We start from the raw sequence: 13,216 nt of genomic DNA on the forward strand, positions 1-13,216 counted from the left end.
AGGACAATAGTAAAGCTCTAGGTCCAAAACATGACTTGAGTAAAATATAGTATTACAAGAGTAAAAATACTTATAATTTATTAGGGTAGAAAACAGGAGTGATCTTAGAGGTAGTAAGAGAACTAATGGCATAATCAAGGTCTTTAGAAGTTTTGTTTGTCTCCTGTTGTGCAGAAAATTCTGATCACGTTGTTTCCCATAGCACAAAATCAACCTTAAATAACAAAAGTATACTGAGGAAATTAAAAATGAATTATGTATTCAAGTACTATAAATAATATCTATATATTTGAAAGAAGTTAAAAAGAAAAAGGAGAAGAAATAAAATTAGAGGAAGAAGCTTACCATCAAACCTGGTGGTCCTGGGGGACCAATTGGTCCTGGTATACCCATGGGACCAGCTGGGCCCTATTATAAAGCGAATAAGGAAAAGAATGAAAAACAAAACAAAAACTAATCCTCTCACTATATCTTACAATAAACTAATGGATGAAATTTAAACTTAAGTTGCCACAAAATTCTACAATTCTATACTTCTGCAGCTTAATTATAAGTAAAAATTTAAAATGTATATAAATAGAAGGATTAAGTAACTTTACTGGAACTCAATTACACAGAATGTATGTATCTTTCAGAAATCATATGTTTTGAAATGCTTGATAACAAATGTAGAATAAACACTTACGAAAAGTTTATAAAATAAACTAATAAAGGTGGACATTTAATGGGGTTTTTATGCTTAAAATGGGAAGGAAGAGGCTACTACTTACAAAGTATCCTCTCTAATTTTAAAATAAGTAAGATTAAAGGCAAAAAGGGAAATGAGAATAACTTTGATAAGTGATAAGGGAATGATATAGTATTATGAAATATAATTTAGCATCATTAAAATGAAAAATTTTCTTCACAAATTTTGCAATTACAGCCAGGCATGGTGGTGCACTCTTATAATCCAACCATTTGGGAGGCTGAGACAGGAGTATTGCAGTTCAAAGACACCCTCAGCTACTTAGTGAGGCCTTTGGTGACTCAATGAGACCCTGTTTCAAAATAAATAATAAAAAATAGGACTTGGTGTGTAGCTCAGAGGTAGAATGCCCCTAGGTTTCATCCCCAGTACCGCAAAATTATTTTAATTCTATACATAGGCATAAACTCTAGATTATTTTCTAATGAGTGAAATTGTAGTATATTCACAAATGAAAAGTTATAATGGAAGTAAAACTGAGTGAACTGCAGCTATATACACAACAAGGATAATTAAAAAAAAGAAAATTGCAGAAATTATACAACTATTATATCATTTTTACAAAGCAAAACTAAATACTCTATTGTTTAGTGATAATTGCATATAGAAAAATTATTTTTAAGAGTCAGTGTAAAAATCAGGATAGCAGCTATGTCTTGAGGGAATGCCAAAGATGTGGCTGCAAAGAGGCATAGAGGTTGATTCCAAATAATTTGTAATGTTCTAGTTCTAAAATGCTGTAGTGTATATTCATAGGTGTTCATTTAATAGTTTTGAGTCATAATGTACACATAGTTTGCATGCATTCTATTATGTTTTCAAATACTCATAAAAGTTGCAAAATAAAAGATCAAGACTGAATGAACTTTAACAGACTACAGATAGGTAATTTTATGTAAAGAATGGAAATGAAGCTAATGAAAAAATTTATCTTAGCAACATTGTATCTTAGTGATCAAATTCAAGAAACTCCTGATTTTCATCTTTGGAAAGGGATCCATTCTTATGAATAGTAAGCCCACAGAAATTGACTTCCTAGTCCATAAATAACCAAAGTCAATACTTGTTCTATGCATATTGCCTATTTGCTAAACTAATATTTTCTTAAGACTGCATTTATGTTTACCATATACAAATTGTATTTCTTCCACCATAAAATTATGTTATACATAAGGGCTAAAAAAGTGATGTGTGCATGTATGCCTCTATCATCTTATACCCCATTGAAATGTATGATTACATACACCAATTAAAAATGATATTTTAAAATATATTGAATGGGAGACTAACAATTTATATTTAATAAGAACATTTATAGGAGACCCTACTATTCTCAGAGCACAAGAATAAGAATATAGAAACTTATTTCTTCTGTTAATTCCCCCAAACAAACGTTTCCATGGACACTAGGCAGAAAGACAAAAAACAGAGGTTATTAAAATTCTCCCTGATCCAGAATGCTTTTCTTTTCAGGTAAAAGGTACATGTAATGTCTAGCAAATTTCAGATGATAATTTTTATGACTTAAGTAGAAGGTGGGAAGGCTGAGGAATTGATATGATTCATTTTTATATAGTGAGGAATAAACTTAGGGACATTTTACCTCGTAAGCCACACACTAAGTCTTATTTTATTTTTTATTTTTGAAACAGGGTTTCAGTAAGTTGCAGAAGGTCTCCCAAGGTTGTTGAGGCTGGTCACAAGACTGCCATCCTCATGTCTCAGCCTCCCAAGTACTGGTATTACAGGTGTGTTCCAGCACACCAAACTTGTTGTACTCTGAATTAATCATACAGAAAGAAAAAAATTCACATGATGCTTACTTGTATTCCAGGAGGACCTGGATATCCTGGATTACCCTTTGGTCCTGGCAGCGATGACATAATTATACTACCTGGTTCCCCCTAAAATAATAAACCATCAACAGATACTGTAAGAGATATTATACATAAAAACTGTCAAGAGAAACAAAAATGATCTGACAGCTCAATTTTTCATTTTAAGTATAGTACAAGAATTTTAATAATCAAATTTAGCTTTTAAAGTAAAATGCAAAATTAGCCAGACTATATTCAAGAACAGTAGATTTGTTAGGAGCCTGTGATACTTCAGTTACTTATTTATTGAAAACATTTATTGAACATTAAGTATTTGTCAATAATTTTAAGGTTCTGAACATTAAGTTATGAAAAAATAAACCACACCTTTGTTCTCATTGGGTTAACAATATAATGGGGGAAATGCAGACTACATGTAAGCATGTAATCAAATAAGATTACATGCTCTATGAGGAGCTATGAAGTGGTCAAAAATAATGAGTGATCAAGAAATAATGGAGAAATTTAATTTGGGTAGTCAAAGAAGGACAATTTGTGAAGGTAATATTCAGGTTGAGACTTAAAAAATAATGAGGATGCACCAATCAGGTGAAGATGGGGGTCAGAGTTTTCGGCAGTATAAATAGTATGTACAAAAGACCCCCAAAGCAAAGACTCTGGCACACTGAAATAACAAAATGCAGTAGTTTAGATGAGACCTTCTCGTTAGTGTGGTGACAGAGGATATAGAAGTAGATGAATTTAAGATACATTTTACAGGCAAACTTAATAGAATTCAGTGAAAAAATGGAGTAAGGAGGTATATGAAATAGGTGAACACTAAACCTCAGGTTTTAAGTTTGGATAAAAGTCTCATCATATATAGTGATGCAAATTTTAAATATGGGGAGCCAGAGAAAAAACAGATTTGTTTGCAGTAGACAGGTTAACTTGGAACATGTTAACTTGAATGTATGAGAAATAATTGAGTGGAGATGTCAGGTAGGCAGCTGAACACATGCATCTAACTCATAAGAAAAGTCTGAATTAGAGATATAAATGTAGGTATTCAGCAATTAATACTATGGACATTAATAATATTGCTGGGAATGGAAGAGAAGAAGGAAATCGGGATGTGTCTTGATGCTTGCTAGACAGAATGAGTTTTCATAGAAGATGTCAAACTAATCAGTGATGCAAAAAATTAAGAAAAGAGAGCATCATAGAAGCCATGGGAAAAATTCTTCTAGAGATAGCAGATAGTCAACTGTATCAAAGTATAAAACCAGGATTGGAAGCATTGGAAAAGACACTTGCATCTGATATGCACACTCTCAAGAATATCACCATATAGAAAATACTCAGACCATAAGAACAGAGACATCTATTTAAGAATAGCTTCTATGTGTGCATTTACACACAGTTTTTGACACATAAGTCCAAGTCATTATCTTATTGTAGTTGTGGACCTTTCCAAATATTTGAATCAAAATGTTCTCCTTCTTAGCACAGGATGCTTACCTTCATACCAGGGATCCCAGGAGGTCCCTTGTTAAAAAGAAAAGGGATTATTTTATATATACGAGAGGGGAGTAAACAAAAGAACACAATGCTTTCTAAATAGAACAGAACTAAATAAACTGCCTCATTCTTATTATGATTTAGCTTAGGATAAGTAAGGATAACATCAATATTAAATATCATGTAATTCCTGCTTTTGCCCAGCAGGAACCTACTCTACCAACTTCTTTAAAATATCCTTCTCAGCCAGGCATGGTGGTGCACGCTTGTAATCCCAGCATTTGTGAGGCTGAGACGGGAGGACTGCAGTTCGTGGACAGCCCCAGCTACTTAGTGAGGCCCTTTACAACTCAGTGAGACCCTGTTTCAAAATAAAGAATTAAAAATATAGCGCTGGGGGTACAGTTTAGAGGTAGAATGTCCCTGGGTTCCGTCCCCAGTACTGCAAATAAAATAAAATATCCTTATCTAGTTTGCAACTTTAAAATACACTACATTGTTCCACATTATTGCATTGATCTTACTCTCCTTAATTATGCTTCTTCTGTTAATTCTTATGTTCACTATAATTCCCAAATTTATAACTTACTGGAGGACCCTGTAAACCAGGAAAACCTGGACTGCCTGGAAATCCACGTTCTCCCTAGAAGGAGTTAAAATAAAGAGAATGGAGTAATAAGAAACAAAGAATAAGGATATCACCAATGACTCGCTGAAAAGATTTATGTAAAAACCATTCTGAAACATGCCAGATTCCCCAAAATTCATTAGCTTTCAATTTAAATTACTTCAATATCAACTATCCATATCAATTTAACCTGCTAAGATACTTTTATCCCTATTCATTCATCTCAATTTGAAATAAAGAAAAAAAATCTACTCTAGTCATTTCCTTCTGACAAATCTATTTTGAAACCATCACACCATAGATTCCATACTATCATCACATGTAATAGTTAATCATTTGCCCCAATTTCCTCCCCATATGTTATATAGATTCTTATTTTAACTGCCCAATTGCATTTTTCTTTTATTGCGAACTATTTCAAATTATTTTTGTAAAGAAGAAGAGATGGTAAGAAAGAAGGCCATTAATAGTACCAAGAGGACAACAATAGCAATAGTCCTAGAAATTGCAGGTCATTATGTTTTTCTAGGCACCAAATTTTTTCTCACTCACTATTGTAAAGTACTAATACAGCCATTTGGTTTAGAAAACAAAAGCAAAAATTGCTAGGGAAGAACCCAATGTGACCTCCTTTTAAATTCCTATATGCTATAGTAATCCTAAAAATAACCATGTCAGAAGGTTTAGAAGAGTATAATTACTATGGTCATGTGCTTTTGAGTTAGAGTCTAATACCCCTCTCTCCACAACTTTTTACACATGGAAAAAATAGGTCCAGGAAGAAAGGAAGTGGCCTGAATATCAAGTTTAAAAGAGAGAGAAAAAAAAAACACCATACATCTAGGCTCCAAATTTAAGACTTCTCATTATATTATATAGTGATAAATACAATAAAATGTAATCCGAAATTATGTATAATCAATCCAAAATTATGTATAATAAATCCATTTAACTTGTTTTCAATTTGTAGTTCATATAATTGGTGGCCTGAAAAACAAATTAACCATTAGATCTGCTATGGTGCTGCTAACAAAAACAAAAGATCTCTTTAATAACACAGTATACTATGCTAATTGTTGATACATTTGGTCTTCAAATTTAAAACTTTGGTTAGTGATCTTTCTCTTGCTTAAGGCATGCTGATACAAACAAACAAACAAACAAACAAACAACAAACTAACCTCCCATGCCAAACTAACTTTACATTGGTACTATCACTAAAGATTGCCCCAGGTGAAATGACAAGTAAGAATTATACATCCAAACATTTTAAAAATTATTATTGTTGTTGTTATTATCAGCAAGGGTAACAATGATCTGGAGAAATATTGGAGGGGAAGATAACTGTACTGCCTTCAAGTTTTTACTACAGATATTATCAGAAAATATGGCCATTGTATTGCCAAATAAGTTTGTCCATATTATTTTAAATATGTGCGCACCCTAATATAAAACTTGGCCCATGCCATTAATTAGAAAAATATAGATAATTTCACCAATAGTTTTGCATAATGTTATGTGCAAAATTAAAAATGCCAAAAGGATATATAGAGAAGAATAGAATATTGCATTAACCTAAAAGAAAAAAAGAAAAGAATAAGAACAGAGGCTACAATATATGTTTGGAAAAAGAATAAAATTTCCTCATTTTCTATTAAAGCTAAATGGTGACTAAAGACAATATAAACAAGTCACACAATTTGGCCTCATCTAAATATTTATTTTCTTTTTAAATTGCTAAGTGCATCATTTTTGATTATGGAAAAACATTTTCAGGTTTCATATCAATGGTTTAGCAAGTTAAAAATTAAGACATGAAATATTTCAAAATTTAAATTGTACCTAGTTTTTAAAATTTTTTTTTATCGGTACACTGTAGTCATACATCTTAATGGAGTATATGATTGGTATAGGCACACATGTACCTAGTTTTTTTAAAAAAAGGAAAAACTTGCCAGGCGTGGTGGCACACGCTTATAATCCCGGCGCTTGGGAGGCAGAGACAGGAGGATCATGCTGGTTCGAAGCCAGCAGCGCTGGCTTAAGAGACCCTGTTTCCAAATAAAAATATAAAATAGATCTGGGAGTGTACCCCGGAAGTACAAGGGCTTCCAGGAACGCCAGTACCACCAAAAAAATAAAAATATAAAAAATAAAAAGGAAAAACTCGTGAATAATAATTCCAAGTATTACTCTCAAGAACTGATAATATTTCAAACACATATATCCTAATTACTTTTTAACTCTCAACCAACTTTACACAAAAGCCAAAAAAAAAAAGATTTGGTAAGTTATTTTAGCTCAATGCAATATATCTCAGCTAATTATACTTTCTTGAAGAAATTATTGATGTTTAATATATTGAAAATATGAACTCAAAACATTCCCACCCCATGTCCTAGACAGGAAGCCAGTATATGTCTTCTTCAACATTCTTCATTTTGCTTTCATTACATTTTAAGTCACTTACTATTAAGTATACTGCGAACATATGAAGTTGAAGAAATTTTACCTTGGTTCCATTGCATCCAGGGATGCCTTGAGGTCCTGGGGCTCCATCATGGCCTGGCATTCCCTTTGAAAAGGGACATAACACACATATATTATTCCTTAGATAACTTCATAAGAAATTTTATTTTGTTTTATGTATCACTGTGTCTTGAATGGAACACAGAGCTACAAGCAAGAGCTCTATCTCTGATTTCTTAAGGGATTTTAAAATAAAAGGCCAGATTTTACTTACAGGAAGACCTGGTGTCCCTGGGAATCCAGGAAGTCCAGGAGGACCCTATAAGAAGCAATAAATTACTTGAATCAAATGACAACAAATAACAAAAATATTATACGCTAAGGTAATTATGAAAATTATATTTATATTAGAAATGGGCAAAATGTTTCTCCATGAGTATTATGATCACTGTTCTTTTAAAGATTAGAGAAAAACCCCTACGTGTATTTCAAGTTTTTTTTACAGAAGACTACATGATTAACTCCTATTTGAGGGATGATTGTTTTTAGTGGGTTTAGGAACAAGCAAATAGTGGATTACATCTCTTTTCTAATAGATAAAAGTTCCCCCAGGTTTTTTTTTTTAATTTTAAGAATTGTCTATTTTGAATAATAGTCCTTTATCACATGTGTGTTTTACAAATTTTTTCTTCCAGTCTGTGGCATTTCATTCTCTTGACAGTATCCTTCATAGAGAAGTTTTTTTTTATTATTGCTGTTTTGTATTTTTTAAATTTTATTGGTGTTTTAATGAATAATATATTCATCAGAGGAGATAGCAAACATCTGATCTGCCTCTGAGGACATTAATGCCATCACCATAAATTATTCTATTTAATTTTCCTGTAAGGATTGGCAAAAACACAAGTTTGACATTCTCTGTACATGATTCTATAGGGAAAATATGCTTTCATGCACTTCAAATGAGGTTTTAAATATCATGGACAGAAATTTTAAAATACATTGTAAAATCACACATGTATTTTCCTCTTAACCTAGAAACTCACATCTATAAATCTATTCCAAAAACACTGAAATTTTAAATGAAATATTATGTCCAGGATTAGTTACTGCACCATTATTATGGTTAGATCTAAAAAGGAAATGTGGAAGAGTAGCCTGAAAATTCCTTTGTCAAAAAGCAAGAAAGTCATCAAAGATGAATGGAATTTTGTTAAAAGGTTACAGGACAGGAGTCAACTTGAAGGGTCACCAAAGTAAAAGGATAAGAAAATCTGGGCTTCAAAAAGAAAAATGAAGCCATATGCAACAAGGCATGCCTGTGAGCCTAGTATTGGGAAAGTTGAGACAGGAGGATTACAAAATAGAGGCCAGCCCCAGGAACTTTGAGAGATCCTGTGTTCAAAATGAAAAAAAAAAAAAAAGCCAGGTGGTGAGGTGTTGGTCTCCTAAAAATAATAAAAGGGCTGGGGATACATCTCAATAATAGAAATGACTTTAAATCCCAGTAAAGAAAGAAAGAGAGACAGAGAGAGAAGGGAAGGGAGGGTAGGGAAAGGGACAGAGAGAGGGAGAGAAGCAGGCTATGATTGATAGAAACATTAAATTCTATGTATCTACAATAGAAAAACTTCAAAGAATTCTTCCTTGATCATCACTAGACATTGATGATGTACCAACTCATTTGCTCGTTATTATTTAAGCTGGTAAAATAAAATTCTGCCTAAAAATATTGAAAAGATTTAAAAAATCACCATTTTGATCCAGACGCAGTGGTACACACCTGTAATTCCAATACTTAGGAGGCTGAGATGGGGGATTACAGGTTTAAAGCCAGCCTCAGGAACCTTGTGAGGACCTCCTCAAGTTAGTGAGATCTTGTTTTAAAATAAAAACTGAAAAAGGCTGAGAGTGTACCTCAGTGGTAGAATGCCTCTGAACAAATCATTGACATGATTGGTCATTGTGAAACTTAATGAAAGTTGATGTTTATAATTGAATAATCTGGCTAACATTACCTGAGACTACTGATTAAACTCAGCCTCAAAAAAATTGGGATAGCCAGGTATTTGTGCCTCATGATGTAATTCAATAGTAAATGTACAATACTACCTAACACTCTAGTGCTAGTTTTTATATTTACTTTAATTTAATACAGTATTATTAACATACCGTAAAATATGCAAATAGTAATGGTCTAGCTCTTTTTATAATCTAGAAACTACTCTAGTGCCTGTTGTAAGGCAGCATCAAATTTGTAGAAAATAAAGAGAAAAACTAATTTTAAATGGCATCACGAAGAAGCAATCAGCCAAATCCTGAATGTTGAAGGCAGTACAATACAAATGACCAAGTTTTTCAAATGGCATACAAAAAGAGGCTTAAGAAAAAGACAATATATGGAACTTGCTTGGACTGTGTCTTTAGCAAAGTAATTGCAAAAGGACATCTTTGAGACAACTGAGGGAATTTGAATGTGGGCTGAGTTTAAGGGTATATTGAAAAATGACTCCCAATTTGTTAAGGTATAATAATGGTAAGTTATGTGCTTATCAGTTACAGAGTCATTGTGAAGTGTTCATTTGGTGGAGTTAATGATGTGATAGATTTGCTTTAAACATTTCAAAATAAGTAGAGGGCTCAAAGATTAAACAAAATTATCAAAATGTTGATATTTGCTGGGCGTGGTGGTGCACGCTTGTAATCCCTGTGCTTGGTAGGCAGAGACAGGAGGATCGCGCAGGTTCAAAGCCAGCCTCGCTGGCTTAAGAGACCCTGTTTCCAAATAAAAATGTAAAAAACAGGTGTCTGTGAGTGTAGCTCGGAGGTAGAAGGGTTTCCAGGAACCCCAGTACCACCAAAAAAAATGTTGATATTTTTATAGCTAGAGATAGATAAATAGGGGCTAACCACATTATATACTCTCTACTTTTGTATATACTGAAAATTTCCACAATAAGACTTTAAATCTGTATGTCCAGGGTTGCCTGGGAGCTGAGACCTGAGGATCCTGGAACTATTAGATGATCTTTTCCCACATAATTCTGAAGTTGAAGTTGAGGGACATGGACTATGAACAGTCTCAGATATTTTGGAAATGGTAATTGACAGAATGGCAGAGCTTTTGCCTCCATAAAGCTTAAGATAGAGTTAATGGCAGCTATAACTCGTATAAGATGTATTATGATTATTATGAAGAGCTTTAATAGTATATTTGTGTCTATTTATTATAAAAAAGAATTACGACTGCCAAAATAAACTAAGTGTTTTGAGTTTCTTCTATTTTACTAGTACCTTATCTATCTATACCAGTCATAAGAAGCATATATGACAAGCTATATGGTGTTCAAAGGTATATATTGGGAAGCCAGGGGAAAGCTCACCAAGTGTTATGTGCATGCATGTTACCATCAGTATAAACTATATTATAGTGTTGGACTACACTGCACCAATAAGATTATTTAAAAATACATAGTGAACAGACTGGCTTAAATGTTTATCTAAGATTTATATGTCTACTAAATTTTTGAAGATCGAAGGATTAGAAAATTAGGTTGTTTTGTCACATACATAAATATGCAATGTTACCATCCATATATTTTAGTCAAAATAAGGGACTTCATCAATTTCAGAACTAAGAGACCTTGTAGAGTATGCTATTTATCTCTCTAATTTAACATATGGAAAAACTAAATGTCAATTTCAAAAAGCCAGTACTATTTTACTTTTTTGTGGTACTGGGGATAGAACCCAGGGGCATTCTACCTCTGAGCTACACCCCCAGCCCTATTTTTTATTCTTTATTTTGAAATAGGGTCTCACTAAGTTGCAGACGGCCTCACTAAGTAGTTGAGGCTGTCTTTGAACCGTGATCCTCCTTTCTCAGCCTCCTGAATGCTGGGACTACAAGTACACCACCATGCCCATGTTGTAGGCATTATTAATATCCCCATCTTACACAAAAATTCAGGCAGAGAGGTTAAGTGGCCTCCCAAATAACTAATTTCCCATGATAAGAGACCATTTTCTTGGTACTGGGGATGGAACCAAGGGGCCTTCTATCTCTGAGCTATACCCTTAACCCTATTTTTTTTTTATTCTTTATTTTGAAACAGGGTCTCACATAAGCAGCTGAGGCTGGCCACAAACCTGAAATCCACGCATCCCAAGAACTGGGATTATAAGTGTGCGTCTCCACATCAAGCCACTATTATTTTATTTTCTCAAAAAATAGGTCAGATAGGCCATCAGGGGGATGCAAATCAAAACTACACTGAGATTCCATCTAACCCCAGTCAGAGTGGCAAGCATAAAGAAATCAAACAACAACAAATGCTGGTGAGGATGTGGGGAAAGAGGAACTCTTTTACACTGTTGGTGGGAGTGCAAACTAGTTCAACCACTATGGAGATCTGTGTGGAGATTCCTAAGAAAGGTGGGAATAGATCCACCATATGATCCAGCTATAACACTCCTGGGTATCTTTCCAAAGGGGTTAAATTCAGAGAAACACAGCAACATATGCATACCTATGTTCATAGCAGCACAATTTATAATAGCCAAAATATGGAACCAACCCAGATCTCCATCAACAGATGAATGGATAGCAAAACTGTGGGAAATACACACAATGGAATTCTATTCAGCCATAAAGAAGAACAAAATTTTATCATTTGCAAGAAGATGGAAAGCCCTGGAAAGCATCATGTTAAGTGAGATCAGCCAAGCACAGAAGGAGAAGATACACATGTTTCCTCTAATATGCCCAAACTAGGAAACACAAAGGATACCAGTGGGACTCCAGATATTGGAGGGGAAATACTAGCTAAGTTTGAATGGAAAGATAGAAGAGGAGGAAGGCCGATCTTGATTAATGAGGGTCTACACCTGAACATGTGTAAAATTATAAATAAGACATGGTTAACCTGGACAACCATTGGTGGGAGGGGGGAAGGGAAAACGGGGGCGGGGGGGAGAGGGCACCAAATATAGTTTAAATGTATACTATTTATGTTCAATAAAAAATTTAAAAAAATATTGTATAAACTTAAAAAAATAGGTCAGATATATGTCAATTTAGAAGCTTTTCAGGAAAAACTTATACTAAATGTGCATTTTAGTTTTGAGATATATTTTGATTTTAAGAACCTGATAACTTGAAAATCATGCATGTTAAAATTTGAAGAAATGTTGTTCTCTTTAACAGTGGCTCAGACCAGACTTAATCACTTCAAGGTATACAAAATGATTATAATATACATGATACATGGCAGGTTACACAAACTGAGAAGATAAGTACTCTGAACCATAGCAAGCTGAAATAGATGATCAACACTGCTTGGGAAGTTCTGGTTTAAATTAACTTTATGATACAGATTTTAAAGAAACTGATTTTTAAAATTTATTGCTTTCATATTTCTTAATCATAAGCTACTTAACAACCCTCCCACATTCATTTAAATAGGCATCTAAATACATAAAGATAAATGTTGAAATATAAATGAAAGGGTAATTGTATGCATATACCAAGTCTTAACATTTTAAAGACTATTTTTCTTCCTACATTTCAATATGGGACTTTTCTAGCTGTTTCATAATAGCACATTTGTTTTTTACCTGTTTCCACCATCAAAGCATTTGATATACAGTAAATATTGCTTACTCTGATTCCTTTTGGTCCTGGTGGTCCTGGAAGTCCATCATCACCCTGAAAAATACAATATTTAGTTCTTTTTTCGTTTAAAAAGAGCCCTCAAATAAGTATTTTCCCCTGATAAAAGACTAATTTTTTTTTTTTTTGCAATACCGGGGATTGAACTCAGAGGCTTTCTACCTCTAAGCTACAGCCCCAACCCCATTATATTTATTTATTTTTTTGTGTGATACTCGGGGTAGAACCAAGAGGTATTCTACCTCTCAGCTACACTCCCAGTTCTATTTAATACTATTATTTTGAAACAGGGTCTCGTTAAGTTGATGGGAGGGCCTCACTAAGTTGCTGAGGCTGGTCAGAAACCTGTGATCCTCCTGTCT

The 13,216-nt window shown here is 33.6% G+C and overlaps 1 protein-coding gene across 2 annotated transcripts in view; it reads right to left on the reverse strand.

Annotated features, from left to right (window-relative positions):
- The window catches only part of COL4A5 (collagen type IV alpha 5 chain), a gene marked incomplete at both ends in the record, with an annotated part of 237,249 nt that overhangs the window by 102,010 nt on the left and 122,023 nt on the right, over positions 1 to 13,216 (reverse strand). For both annotated transcript variants that reach the window (XM_080719284.1, XM_080719283.1), the window contains 7 exons: positions 346 to 408; positions 2,572 to 2,652; positions 4,087 to 4,113; positions 4,676 to 4,729; positions 7,227 to 7,289; positions 7,458 to 7,502; positions 12,846 to 12,890. In XM_080719284.1, coding sequence (XP_080575410.1) covers positions 346 to 408; positions 2,572 to 2,652; positions 4,087 to 4,113; positions 4,676 to 4,729; positions 7,227 to 7,289; positions 7,458 to 7,502; positions 12,846 to 12,890 — 378 coding nt within the window. The remainder of the gene's footprint in view (positions 1 to 345; positions 409 to 2,571; positions 2,653 to 4,086; positions 4,114 to 4,675; positions 4,730 to 7,226; positions 7,290 to 7,457; positions 7,503 to 12,845; positions 12,891 to 13,216) is intronic.

The sequence above is a fragment of the Muscardinus avellanarius genome (genome assembly GCF_963383645.1).
Source record: "Muscardinus avellanarius genome assembly, chromosome: X".
Lineage (NCBI taxonomy): Eukaryota > Metazoa > Chordata > Mammalia > Rodentia > Gliridae > Muscardinus > Muscardinus avellanarius.